Consider the following 15,240-nt stretch of genomic DNA (forward strand, 5'->3'; position numbering starts at 1 on the left):
TCTGGCCTGTACCCCAGTTCTGTATGAATAAATAAATAAATCTTTAAAAAAAAAATATTAGAAATTCAATAAGAAAAAGCACCTTAATAAAGTGGTAATGAATGGTGGAAATACCATAATAAGAATTTTGCCTATCACAGTATAAACATTTCATCTATATATTATATATATATTTTAATGATGAAAAGTATAAGGATTAAGGGAAGTATTAATAAAAGAATAAAGAAAGATAAGTGAATTTGCAAATAGACTTAATGGGTAGAACCAGAAAAAGAAAGTTATTGGATAGTTTAGTTCAACTTTTGAAATAAGAAATGTTATGTCAAGTCACAAAAAGTAAATTATTGTGAAATACTCTAGAATGAACTTTTTATGAAAAGGTTCTTTACATTTATATATAATCTTGTTTATATTTTTAATTTTTTATAAATCTACTTTATTGATATGAAAATTAAGTCAGACTTGTATTATGAATTGATATGCCCTGATGACTTTCAAATTTCAAACTTTACATCACACAAAACTGGAATTCCTGGATTTTCTCTCTAGCACAGAATCAATTACCAACCCAAAAACTTCCCCTGACAGTGAAATCCTAATTGTACAGGATCTCTAGCAATCAATTGTTCCCAGAATTCAACTCTGGTCTTTAGCTAAGTTGCTTATTCACATTCTCTACAAATCAATGAATTAACAACAGAGGTTCCAGTTTCCAAGATTACCAAAACAAAACAAAAAACCTCTTTCTAATGAATTCTTTCCAAAAATAAGGTCTCCTTTACCCATCCCAACAAATACAACTTGTTCTATATATTAAAATCAAATTAGAGGTTCTGAAAACTTGTAAGTACCTTCTTAATTGATGTTTCTTGGGTTTTAATAATTTGCAAGCCACTGGGGAGCAATTAATTTCTGCTAATGTTTCACAGAATGCTCCATTCAGATATCATGATCATTCCTGAGACTACATGTTGCACATGAGATGGGGAACTGATACTCTAAAAGGCATCCTTTAGCAGTGCTTGTTCCAGTCTTGCCCCATCTCTAGGTCTGGTAGGTACTATCTTGGTAATAAAAAAAAAATCATATAAAAATGTTTTCAGCTAAGTTGTACATTTTACTGAACAAAGAGCCTTGTCTTAAAAATTTACCATCTAAGTAGATTAAACTGTTCTTCAAAGTCCCTATGAAGTCAGGGGAAATGGTTCTAAACTCATTTAATTTAGATCCAAGAAGGACTTCAAGAGACAAAAGTCAATGTCATTTTGGGGCAGCCTTCTTGGGCAAGTTATTCATTATGAGGCTGTGGAACAAATGCACTCAAATTATCCTCATATGGCTTGTTTGGGACTCCAGTAACTACTTAATTAAAACAACCATTTTCAGTTAAAAAAACTGAGTTTTTCTGGATATGTGAAAAGGCTAGGTTCACTTGCTAATAGGGCACTGTAATAAATGTAAGGTAAGAGTACATTGTAGTAAAATAGTGATAGTTAATATATCCTGCTACCACTATACTGTTTATCAGAAAAGATGCTCTTGAGTCGTAATAAAGATCTAATTTCCCTCTAGTTTCCATTTATATCATCTATTTGTAAGATGACCTTTTTGGACAAACTAGTAAGATGTGTTCTTACTGTGTTTACTATCCAGTATTCAGGCACTAGGCCATGCAACTAGATAAAATTTATTGACTTGTTTTGTCAGGTCAAGGGTGTTTTGTAATCAGAGACTTGAACAACTTGGTAGATTCCTGTAGCTCCCAGGATGGGGTTTTCTCAGGAAAGCAATAAGGTAAATGCTCAGGCAATTGAAATTATCAATGCATGGGGAAGAATAGTATCAGATCTAAACTTGATCTGTAGCTTGAATTAATGGAACCACATTCTGTTTTCCTTTCCTAATGCTTAATTATTCTGAGCTCAGAAGAATCATCATTTTAAAACTTCAGAAACATTTCATGGAAAAGCAAGTCAATTTCAGACAGGCTTTATACACTGCTAGTGAGCTTGAGACATATTTTAATTTTCTGTACCTACTTTTGGATGATAACATGTGTGAATTACCAATTATGTGCCCTTTGAGTATGGTTCAGTTTTGAAGACTGATCTAATCTGAGAATCAAATATCCCTGGAGTCAAATATCTGAATCCTAAAATTATCATAAATTATTTTACAAATGGGCAATATTTTAATTCATCTGGCTCAATAAAAATGTATTCATGTAATGAAATAAAATTGAGGAGAAATTTTAGGAATGTTAATCTATAACTCAGATGTGCCATTATTCTTCAAATGTCAGTGTAAGTACCAATAATTTTATGAATGATTAAAATTGATCACTGCCTAGCTCCATGCTGAAAACATAACTCTTCTGTAAAAATAAGTCTAAGAAATCTTTTTTAAAAGACTACTTATATTTTACTCTATAGGAAGCCTAATAGGTTATATTTCATTATTTTCAAAATTAATCCATACATCTTTGAGATTATGGATTTATGATCATGTGCTCTAATATTGAAAATAAATGCAGACACTCCTACTGTATAGTGAATTCTTCATTCACTGGTGGGGCACATAAAGTACACAGAGACAAGTAAGGTAAGTAGTTATATTATTTTCCTAGACCTATTAAGATTTTGATATATTATGAAACAACAAAGATCTAAGAGGGGAATCCTAAAATATAGCAGAAGAAAGGTTAAACCAATATACTTTGCTTCCGAGATTAAATTTTAGCCCAAACTCTAAAGATACAGTGTTTTAGGAAAGGTAAAGATTTAAATGTCTGATAAGTAAGACGGTATACTTATAGGATTCATTAACCTAAGAAAAACTATAGGTTCTAAATATGAACATGCTCTACAGAGATTTAAATAATTCATAAACTCATAAAAGTTTTGGAGGCAAGAAAGGCAATTCAGAGACATTTCCTGCCACTGATGCCAGCATTTTCCACAAAGAAAACCATCCTTCTTTCAGAATTCACTCCTGCAGAACAAGTGTTTCTGATACTACATACTGGTATTTGTCAAGACCTAAACTGGGTATTGGGAACAGTGCAACAGGAAACAAGAAAAACAAATTCAGGTGCATTCCATAAGTTATTCTTTTATTCTATTCCAAAAAATGCTTTCATAACAAACTAGAATTACCATATACAGAATATACATTTACTCTCTTCATCTACTTTCTTTTCCCTGCTAAGAAATCTTACTTGCATTACTCAGAGCAGCCGCCTTGGGGAAAATCCATAAAGCATAAAGGATTCAGACAGGAAGTTCTGTCTTTCAACTGCCTAGAGTTTAATAACAGTGATAAGACATAAAGCTTGTTACTAAACAGCACTTTATTCTTACCATGTTTAAAATACAGCTTCAAAGATGAACACATATAAAATCTCTACTTCATTCGAAGTAGCACAGCTAGCATCCTACTCCTGGAATGGAGAGCTAATCAGCCGTACATATTTGTCCAGTACTCTTTGAAAACTGTATTAAACTCTAAACCATGTTCAATTTATAGTTAAGTTTGGCATATAATGAATCTCAGAGGTAAAATACCTAACTTCCAGACAGATGTCAAATAAGTAGACTTTCAGAAAGAAGAAGGGAAGAGGGAAGGGCACTAGCTCATTTTTGTGACAATTTATGCCATCTCAGCCTAGTTTGCTAACCTACCCAGTGGAGACGATGCTCTATCTCTCTCATAAAACAGATGTAAAGCTGTTTTTAATACTATGTAAATTGTATGAGTCCAGAACCAGAAGTCCATTTTTTGAGTAAATAAATAAAATAGGCAAAGCTTCAAAAGGAAGACCGTTCGTAATATTTTTGAAGTTGAAAACCACTTTGAGGTATTTTGCCTATTTTTCTGGAGTATAAATTTCTAGAAATAAAGCCAACAAAAATGTAGAACACCAACTGTTCTAATAAAGCGTTATGATCTCTCTCTCCCCCCTCCCTCTTGCCCTCCCTTCCCTCCCTTCCCCTTCCCCTCAACCCTGCAAGTAACTGAGGATCTTTGCCTTCTTAGCATTTAAATCTTTCTTTTGGCCCTCCCTTGTGGTGCAGAGGGTTAAAGCACAGCACTAAGAAGCTAAAGCCACTTCCACATGAGTTCCATCCCCCCCCCACGTCCGTCTCCACCTGTCCCGGAGGTGACCACATGGTGTGGCTGACCTCTCCTGACAGGCCCACTGCTCCCCACTCTGTCTCTAGTGAATCTTCTCACCCTCCGCATCTCTGGCTTGTACCCCAGTTCTGTATGAATGAATAAATAAATCTTAAAAAAAAATCTTTCTTTTAACATAACATTTACAACATTGAAATTTTACAACATTATCTCTGCACTTTCTCCTTCAGTGTAGAAAGACCTGTTCTATAATTATGACAAGACATTATATATTACAATATTATTTTATTACACCTTCTTACATCTCATAAAAGAACAAATTTATTCTGATCCAGGATACTGTTTAAATGCAACCCAAATGGCTCAAAACTGTATGTAGTCAGATAAGTAAGAATCTAACTCTTCTAGGATTAGAGTCTAGTTTTTAGAGCAACTATATCAAACTTCTTGTAATTTCAATGGAGCTACAAGATGAAACATGAATATTGGAGGCGGCATTGATCTGGACACAATGGATCCAGGCAGTCTGTTAGATATTTCATATCAAGACGTCTTTTGATGTCCTGACACAGAGCTAGCAGTGCTCACCTGCCTTAGCATCTGCCATAACAACTAATGAACTCTGAAAAGATGTGCCATTTTAATGGCATCACTGTTAAGATATACCTACAGAATTAAGGTAAGCATTCTATACCAAATACATTTCTATGACCAATACTTCTTACCATTCTTAATCCACTACTACTGTTTTTAAGATATAAAGATCATTCTTATAATAGCATATCAATTTGGAAATAAAAACAGCATATATGTAGATTCTGCCCATAAAAAATATACCTCACCTTAAAAAACAAAATAGAAATCTGAAGGATTTTTATAGAAATAGTTTTCAATAATAACTGTTCTAAGGAATAAGTTTTTGAAGTTTACCTAATTAGCTTGATGGCTTCTAGCTCCTCAGCAGTTGGTGAGGAAGACATTTTCAGGAAAATCATGTTAAATATAGCTATATCTCCAAGTGCTGCCACTTTCTTCATATCACACATGGTGATGGTGACTTTTGCTGTAGTTGAAAAGACTTTCTGTATAATATCAGCCAGGTACTCAACAGTGACATCTCCAACCAATAAGAGATCTATTTTTGCCTGAAAGAAAAAGACAGGAACATCACATTATTAATATCTGTGCACAAAGAAAATATCATATAAGAGAGGATAACATAAAGGTTATAAATAACACTATGCTGATTATACAGCTAGACTGAATGGTAACCTCTAAGCACCTCAAAGGCTGGAACTATTAATTTCATGTCTTCATTACCTAGGGTGGTAAATGGACATGAAGATTGTGTTATTTTTAAAAGTCTTGCCTACAAATATTATTCTGCTATGGTTTTCCTACAAGTTTCTTTCTTGTTAATAACCATAGATAGGATTCTTATGACCCAGTTTCCTAATCACCTATCTGGCTAGAAAATCTGTTAACTATGAAGAGACTCAAATTTATGACTCCCCACACAATTTATTTTGATGAAAATGCTCTAGAAAACAGAGATGATTTAAATCCTTAAATGTTAAGAAACAACGTCCTTTCTTCAAATGAAATATACATGCTATTTAAACCCCAATATTAAAAGCCAAAAAGTCTACTTTCATTCAGCACATTCAATTAGAAAAATATAATTTCCATTTTCATCTTGTTTTATACTCTATCACTATTGAAAATGTCTGAGTGGGGGTGCTTGAATTAGCAGAAATGGTCAGCAGACAGTTGTAAATACCAGGTCATATACAGGTCAACATTAGAAGACAGTTTTGGGAGCTGAAGCCAAAAAAAGAGGGTAAAAGAGTTAGAAATATGAAGAGAAAGTTAGAAATATGAATATGCAAAGACACAGCTCTGCAGAAGATGATGGTATAGGTGGCCCACAGGGGGCTTCCCTTACCCCATCCTTCAATATGGTTTTTCAAGGGCTAGAAAGAATTATGAGATGCAAATAAATGAGTCAAATTAAAAGTAAAGTTTCTGTGCTTCTCACTTATCTTCCTTCTCATTTTCTTTTGTTGAAACAGACGAGTTTTCTTTTACCTATTTTTTACATCCTAATTCAATCCTTTCCCTAGATATAGCTGCATCAATAGCTTGGTCTATATCAAAATATATGTAAGATACATGTAAAAAATTATTGAAAAAATAATAAGATACATAAAACAAAAAATAAGATACATATAAGTGCTTTTCCATAAATGAGATAGGTTTTTTAAAGTCACTTTTTCTCACTTCATACAATTCAACAATTCCTCAAAAATTCTACCCACTGAGAACATTTTCTTTGTCACTTTCTGGGTTGTTACAGGTTTTGTTTGTTTTTTGCATTTTCTAATTAACAGTAAAGTTGAATATTAGCGGCATGTCCCATTTTATTTATTTCATATTGTTTATCATGTTATATTTGTTATATTTATCTACCTTCCACTTTGCTGTTCAACTCTAATTATTCGATAGGAAATTATATATTCAAGATATAATTTAGCAATTATTTTCTAATCTGTTATGGCTTTTAACTTTAATGGTAAGGTCTTTTGTCACAAACACATATTAAATATTCAATAACAAACCTCCAACACCCTCCTTTATGGGTTGTCTTGCTTTCAAAGCCATCCCAATAACATTATTAAAACATGCATTAATAGTGTATTCTAATACTTTTAAAGTGTTTTTTCCTGCATTATTCTTTTTATCCCATCTATAATTTATGTGATGACTACCTGAAGTTGGCATTCAATTTCATCTTTTCAAAAGCATAGCCAGTTACTCCAATAGCCTTATGATAGGCTAAATTTCTCTCAGCGTTTTCAAGTATCTATATCTATAAAGTTCTCCCAACCTCCAGGCTTCATCTGATTTATTGGTCTGTTCATCTATTTCTGGTTAATACCAACTGTTTAATAACTAGCTCTTTACATTATATTTTAAGTTGAAAGAACATAGTTCTCTCCTTGCTGTTTTTCAGTTATTTCCCCACACTCTCTCTTAGAACAGAATTTCAGCAGAAGTTTATCAAGTTCCATAAGAAACACCGTTAAAATTTGTATCATGTTTGCATGTGCTCTAAAGATGAAGAAATATCATTATGGTGTTCAAAATCTCCTTTTTAGGAAGTATGACTCAGAAAATTCAGGTCTTTTTTATGTCCTTCAGTCTCAGTTATCTATTTTGCATGTGTCTTCATACTAATACTTCAAGATTCTGGAGTCATTATGAAGGGGCTTTGGGGCTTCCTTTTCTCACAACATTTTCTGATCAATTATAATTGACATAAAGAAAATTTAGTGATTTCTGTACAAGCCACTTGATTAAGTACTTTGTAGTACTGTTTAGTTTCTGTATGCTTGTTCTTTAGAATTTCTTAGGTAATCACACTGTTATCAAAATGACATTTTTGTCTGTTTCCAGAAATTATACCTTTCATATACTAATCTTGAAACATTGCTCTGGTAAACAGCAGAAATAACAGAACATTCTTGCCTTGGCCTTGACTTTAGTGGGAATATTTCAAATATTTTTATGACTAATTATGATACAGAAAATCTCTGGTCAATGCCTATTATCAAGCTAAAAAAAGTTTCTAATTGGACGCTAAGGTTTTAAAATCAGAAATGAGTATTGAAATTCACCAAATACTTTTTCCAGTATCAACTTGATTTATTGTCTTCTCTAATCTGTTAAGTAGTGAGTTACAATAATAAATTTCCTAATGTCAAGCCATCATTGCATTTTTGGAATAAAACTATACATAATGTGTAATGAGCTCAACTAATTCATTATATCTATAAATGACGCTGGATACATTTTATTTTATTGTATCATCTTATCTGATTTGGGTATCACTGTTAATTAAGCTAGTCTCAAAAAATGAAATAGAATTATTTGATAGTATTTTATAATCTTGAATATCTTATAAAATATAGAAATGACATGCTGCGGGAACATAAGGATTCGGAAAAATAAAAAAGCAATTGAAATAAATAAAAATGAAAAACAACGAACAGCTATCAAGTAAAGACATTCCACAGGGTGGACAGGGGAACAGGATCAAAACCTGGGCGGGGAGAAGCACGGGCCTAAGGTGATAGCACATGGGAAGTCCACAGGGATTACAATCTAGATGAAAAATGTACAAAATGAAGACTGGTGTAAAATAAATAAACATATTTAAAAAGAGAAATGACTTGCTTCTTGAAATTTAAGGAAAACATGTCTTTCAAATCTGGGCCTGAAGCCATATAGAGAAATGGGTTTTAGCCTACTAAGTCCTTACTCATTAGTAAGCTTTATTTTCTCTTACATGAATTTTGTTCAGATTATCTTTCTTAAAATTAATTTCATCTATCTTTCCAAGTGAAGTAATTTTTAAATGTACATTTTCATTACTTGGCATTGAGTTCATCTTGCTTTCTTTCTAAATAGAAATTAAAGTATAAATCTTTTTTGATAATGCTTTATTATAGACTATAGAACTGTATTATTCAATGAGGCAGCACATATGGCTATTTACATTTATATCAACTAAAATTAAATAAAGCTTGAAATTTAGTTCAATTAACATTAGTCACATTTCAAGTGCTTAATACCCACATATAGTGACTTCAACATCAGCATACTTAGAAAATATTTTCATCATTGCAGAAAGTTCTATTGGCCAGTACAGTGCTGCAATTAGCACACTGTTGTACCCAAAGAGATTATGATATACATTGCATTTGTTTTCATCCACTACTCAATAGATTTTAATTTCAGTTTATTTTTGACCTTTAATTTAAGAGTAATGTTAAACACCTATGTAAAGATGTCTGCTTTGAGTATTTTTATTTTTCTTGGTTATTAAGTAGTTTTCTTTTTGTTTTATTTCAGTGCATTGTCAATACAGAATGCTTCCTCTAAAACTTCTACTTTTTTAGAACTTGTTGATATTTTTATCTTTGCCTTAACACATTTTGTTAATGTTCCATGGATACTTGAAAACAATAAATATTTTCTCTCTGTAATGTTCCATGGATACTTGAAAACAATAAACATATATTCTCTCTGTATCTTTTAGACAGAACTTAATAGTTTTCTTATTTTAGGTCTCCTTGATCTTTCACTTTATGAGATAGGTAGATTTGTTAAAGCCTTGCCTATATAATTACGGTTTGCCATTTTATCAACTTCTTTAACTATAGAATATTTCTAATTATGAAGTCAAAAGGAGAAAGAAAAATACTGGATGGTTTCACTTATAGGAGGAATATAGGGTAACTGAACTCAGGGAAAAAAAGACAACCAGCAGGCAAACTATAAATCTGAAATATACAGCAGGAAAAGACAAGAGGGCTGAAAATTGTAGAGAAGAACACAGGAGATTGATTATGGGGAGGGTTCACAGGTGATTTGATGGTGGGAATTTTATAGTGGTTACACCTGAGGGGAGAAATCAAATAAAATACAAAAATGAACAGAGGTGTGAAAAATAAATTTTAGAAAAGGAATATTTCTAATTATTGACTAGATAAAGATTCATGGTAATTATACATGTCCATATAAGTATTAAATATATAGCTATATTTAACATACACTCAATAATGACCTACAACGGTCATATAGTATGTAGAAAAATAAATAATTGTCATATTTGATAATTAAATATAAAGAAAATTATAGATGCAATATGCTTTTTATAGTGCTTCTTACGTGAAATTTTCTTTCTGATATATAGTACTTAATTTTCTATATGCTTTTATACTGAGCCTATTTATGTTATTGTGGCTTTGTGAAACTTTTCTAAATAGCATATATTTGAATTTTTAGACTTTATGATCTGACATTTTATTTTTAATATTGGAATTTAATTTACATTAATGACACTACCTAATGTCATTAATATAATGAAATTAATATTTACTATGACACATACAACTTAATATAAATGTCTTATTCATTTACTTCAGGTTTCCCATTTACTATCATGTCTTTCCCATATGAATGGTTCAGTAGAGGGTAAAGAAAAACAAACATAGAAACTAGAAAAACACTGTTTTTTTCTATGCCCTCGGACAGGCTGATCAAATGTCCCTTCTTCTGTTGTTCCTTCAGTACTTTGGGAAGTTAAACCCCTTCTTTCTGTAAGCAGCATTAGGACCTATAATTCAGTGTTACTTTCACCTGTAAAAACTTGTAAGGTCAAAATTGCTTTGTCTCTGACCTGTGAAGATAATGGACCATTTTTTGTTAGTATTCAGAACAGAATGGATGCCTATCAGCTTTGGTTTTCTCTTTGTTTTTCTTATGCTAAGAGTTCTGATAGCATTCAACCCACATGAGTAGTCTTAATTTCCTTCTTCTTCCCCCAAATACTCTAAGTTCTAAGATGATAAAATAGCACTTTCAAGCAGGCTTGAAATTGGGAATTTCTACAGTCAGGAGTCATATTCTTCTAAGGCTTACTTCTTGTTTCATAAACATTACTCATTTTCAATAGCAGCGATGTGGGACTACCACCCTGATGCCTCTGAGAGCAGATTGTTTGCAAATCTCCACTGCAGCAGGGAATTTCTTCCATACCAGTATTTTCCCTGGTGAACTAAACACCAGACACTGAAAGTCATCATCAAGTGATCAAAAGAGAAGTGATTATAGTTTTATTTTTTAATTAACATGACTAATTGAAGCAACCTATGAATGTCCAAAAATAAACTATCTGCTATAGATAATGACCATTTACCTTCTAAACTGTACACTTTTGAGATTAATAGGCGGGTTTTACTAATTATACTAAAATAGCAAGTATAAGCCCGGGTGTTCTAGGCTATGAGTGACTTGTAAAACTTTGTTAGATTTATTTTGTTTCCTTTAAAACATCCTGTCACTACATCTGGTGAAATATGGTTAATCTCTATATATTCTTTCCATAGGTATTTATTTAGCCCTTACTGAAGGACAGACACTGTACTAGCAATAAAGGTAAACAAACAGGCAAGGTGCCTGCCCTTACAGGGCTTGCATTCTAGTAGCCTTTTTCTCTGCCGAATAATAATAATAATAATAAAAAGTTTTCAATTCCTGGAAACAAGAAAGAACAGTGGATGAGCTTGATGCAGTGAGAAGAGGGCAAAATCTCTCAAAACTTATGGACCTTGGTCTTTGACCTTGAGCAAGATATATATGTGCTCCTCACTTGGGAGGTAATACCTAAGTGGCAAGACTATTACATGGAAAACTGTGCAACGCTCTGTTAGTGGTGATTATTGAAATGTTTCCTCAAGTAATATCAAATCTGAGCAGAAACAACACAGAAAATGCCAAATCAACCTGATGTATAAAAGGTGTTGGAAAAGGTGCAATTAGAGGAGAAAGTGAAAATATTCCTAAATTAAGCTGCTCTTAGCATTTCTTGGGAATATTAAGACTTGGGAAACAGCCTTTGGAAAGGCAAGTTTCGATAACACAGTTTCTAACCTAAGCCTGTTCCTAACTAATCTAGTGCTTCTGACTGTGATGTTTTTCCCCAGAGGCTCAGTTCCCAAATTCCCATACACCTCTCATCTAGCTTTGTAGAGAAAATTCTAAGTAATCCTAAGTGCAAACACTGGTACTGACTGGGGAGCAGGTAGAAACCTGAGAGGTAGGAAGAAGAATCTGAGGAAGCCTGGTACCACTAAGCCCCAGTTCTATGCAGACAGGAGTCTAAGGATTTGCAAAGTACCCTGCACCATGACAGGGGAAGGAAAGCAGCTTTGCAAAGAACTGATTTGCTCTTCTGCCAAAAGGTTCCTCCCTGGCCTATAAAGTCAGTGTGAGGGATAATAATCAAACAGATTAAGAACACTGCCCTAGCCCAGAGTAACTAGAATGAGCTGAATAGTTCCTAATTAACTTAATTCTTGATTATTCAGTTAAAAATACCTTATTGAACGTGTAAATATGAATAAACACAGGTTACGAGGAAGAATCTCTGATAAGAAGCAATGAATGTTCCAGTGCATTCAATGTTCTGCTTAGGAAAATTACCTCTTAGTACAAAGACTTTCACCTGTGAGAACAATTTAAGCCAACACTACATTTCAATTGGTAGAAATTTCTTTTTCTATTTGAGCTGCTTAAAAAAAAAAAAAACTAAAGTAATACATATTCATTTAAAAAGATTGGAAAAGTTAAAACATACCAAAAAAACCCTAAAAATAAAAAGAATCTGCATCTCCACCACTCAGGGATAAACCCTGCCAACATCCTGTAGATGCTGCAAGTGTGGGCACTGTTTATAATGCAACATCATCCGCACCAAATGCTCTTTATCCACTGCATTTGATTTCTGAGATCACAGCAACACGCAGGGCACTCCAGTGTCTACAATTTTTAAAACACTGGATTTCCATTTGCAATCTCTGGGAGGCTAAACCCTTAATTAGTAACAGCAGGTGCTGAAGTGTTTAAAGCAAATCACTCCTCCATTTTAGTGAGTTGTTATTTATGTCGCTCCTATCAGGGGCAGCATTGACAATCAGCCGCAGCTGCAGGGGTAGAAGCCATCACTGGGAACTGTTAAGTCTCCACTTTCCCCAGGAGTCAAGGGGTTTGAATAGCCCTAACTAGAGACACTGAGCAAGCTACTCTTCAAGTGCAAACAAAAGGTTCAGTTGGGATTTCAGACTTTCCAAGAATAGGAAGTCACAATTATTTATATAATGTTAGACCATCAACATATTTTATTCAGAGTTCCATTCATGCTACTTATGTAAAATATTGTTTTTCCTTTGAGCTTAAAAAAGTGCCTGCATTTTGAAATAATGTTTAAAATGTTTAAATAAATGGTTCCACTTTAAAGTAATAATTCCATCAGAGATCCTGTTCTTAAAAGAGATTTAAGTCATGTACAGCATTCTAAGCGGGTAACAATTCTTCCAAGCTCAAACGTTTTCCTCTCGTTTTTCTCTATCAGGATACTGAAACACTCAGAAAGAAAGTCAACACCATCTTGCCTACGTTCTGGAGTGGGTGAGGTTTCATTTTTATCTGCAAATGGTTACAAAAAATAATTTTGTACTTCTGCTAAGGAGATAAGTCAGTGTTTTCAAATGCAGCTAGTAGGTTTTCTGAGTTCCATGGAGACAGAGAAAGGAAGAGAGCAGATGCCTTTTCCCTGCTAAAGACTTTGCAGTTCCCCACATACATCGGCTGTTTGGATGTAAACTGGAGGGGAGGGCTTGCTAGGCCACTTGGGGACACCAGGCCAGTAAGCAAACAAAAAAGAAATATGTCAACTTGCACAGAGACAAGAAGGCTGCAAAAAACCTTTCCTATGTTAAATAAATTTTAATATTCAAAGTCAACACCGAAATTGTCTTCACATTTTACTGGGCCGCCAGCCCCAACTACCCAAGTTTTACTCCTAAGTAACCCTACAAATGGTCTGCTGCTGGCTAGACTCAAGAGCGTGGGAAGAGGAGCAGTGTAGCGGTGGCCTTGGGGTTCTTGGTAAAGCAGTTCAGTCCACTTCCCGCATTTGGTTCCTTTCCTTGGGCAAGTCGGAGGGAGTCCCCCACCAACCAAGAGGGCAGGAGCCCAGCTTTGGAAGCCCGCTTGGCACCTCGAGCCTGGCTCCAGGCCCTGGAAGCGGTCCTCCCTGTGGCCTGGCAGCTACCCCCGCTGCCCGGGAATAGGAGATACCTGTGCCCACCCGCCTGCCCCCGGGCCGCCCCAGCCCGGCAGAGCGCGGTTATAAACGCAGCTGTCTCCCCTTCCTCTCCTCCCCCGCAGCTCCTTACCTGGCCAGAGACTTGGCAGAGCTCGGGGCCAATAATTGGGGCCTCCATGGCTGGAGCCCACGTGCCGGTCCCGGGTCCGCCCCGCCGCAGGAGCTGCTCACCCGCCGCGTCCCCGCACCGTCGGCTAATGGCTCCCGGCCGGCAGCTGCGGGCTCACGTCCGTCCGCCCTTAAAGTGACCCCGCCGCCGCCGGCCTGGGCACCTGGGGAAACCGTGGCGGGTCTGTCTCAGCAGCACCTGGGTGAGGCAGGGGTGGTGAGAAGCCCAGGAACGGGGTGGGGAGACATCCAAGGTGCCCTGGGGCTCTTGGGGAGACCCTGTCTTTGTCTTACTGGGCTGCTGGAGTTCTATTCCACATGCTGGGCAAGATCATACAGCACCAGGCCTTCGGGAGAGCTGCCAATCCCAAGAAAGGGGAAGCAGGGCCTGGCCCAGGGTTTGTCTGAACATCTAAAGAGTATCTTACAGGAAATCGTTCAAGATTGAATGTTAGAAACTAGCAAGCAGGTTTTTTCTTTATCCTAGGCAAACGTGTGAAGGTTGGTAAAGGCGAGTGCTGTCATGGTGTGCGTTCAAACCTCTGAACAATTAAAAATTTTAGGAGTATTTTACGTTGTCCCATGACTCAACAAATGTTGTCTCCATTTACTGAGAACGTGAAGCATAAGAGGTCTTCTGGTGCATGCTGCTATGAAATCAATGTAGGCAATTTACTGACATGTATCGAGTGTCAGAACCAATAGGACATTCTTGCTCTCATCTGCACACTGTACTTGACTCTTCAGTTGCTAGAAGGGGAGGAGGGATTGTAGCGAGGAAGGGGAAAAAGTTTGTCCCTTTTACTCTTGATTTCATGGAACTATAACTCAAAAGTGCCATACTTGAGCCACTGTTGCCCATGGCCCTGGGCAACTTCTCTTTCATGATCTGTGGCTCCGTGTTCTGCCTCCTGACCTAGATCATAAGAACAACAAAAAAAAAATTTGTAACTGTACCTTTGATGAGAAAAAAGGTGATGGATAAATTTCTGATAGGATCATTACAGATTATATTTGAAAGTAAATGTATCTGATATGCACCTGAATACTGTTTTCCAATTAATCAGTAGCTGAGACTATCTGGATAAATGTCTATGGACAGTAAGTTTGCTCATCAGTATAGGACAAAAGTGAGTCATGCTGAGGCATCTAAGAGAAGTGTGAACTGAGGCAACTTAGAGCATTTCCCCCCTGCTTGGAAATCAGATTTCTGTTGCTCCAAAGGTCTTGATTAGCAAGTCAGATGCTAATAGTGACAAAGACTG

General features: G+C 35.4%; 1 protein-coding gene across 1 annotated transcript in view; it reads right to left on the reverse strand.

The window, feature by feature from the left end:
• Nucleotides 1–15,240, reverse strand: part of LOC101628148 (spermatogenesis- and oogenesis-specific basic helix-loop-helix-containing protein 2) — a 71,707-nt gene that overhangs the window by 24,651 nt on the left and 31,816 nt on the right. Inside the window, 1 exon segment of the mRNA XM_012723169.1 lies at nucleotides 5,065–5,279. Within this exon segment, the coding sequence (XP_012578623.1) occupies nucleotides 5,065–5,279 (215 nt within the window).

This window comes from Condylura cristata, unplaced genomic scaffold (genome assembly GCF_000260355.1).
Source record: "Condylura cristata isolate star-nosed mole 26May11 unplaced genomic scaffold, ConCri1.0 scaffold00010, whole genome shotgun sequence".
NCBI lineage: Eukaryota > Metazoa > Chordata > Mammalia > Eulipotyphla > Talpidae > Condylura > Condylura cristata.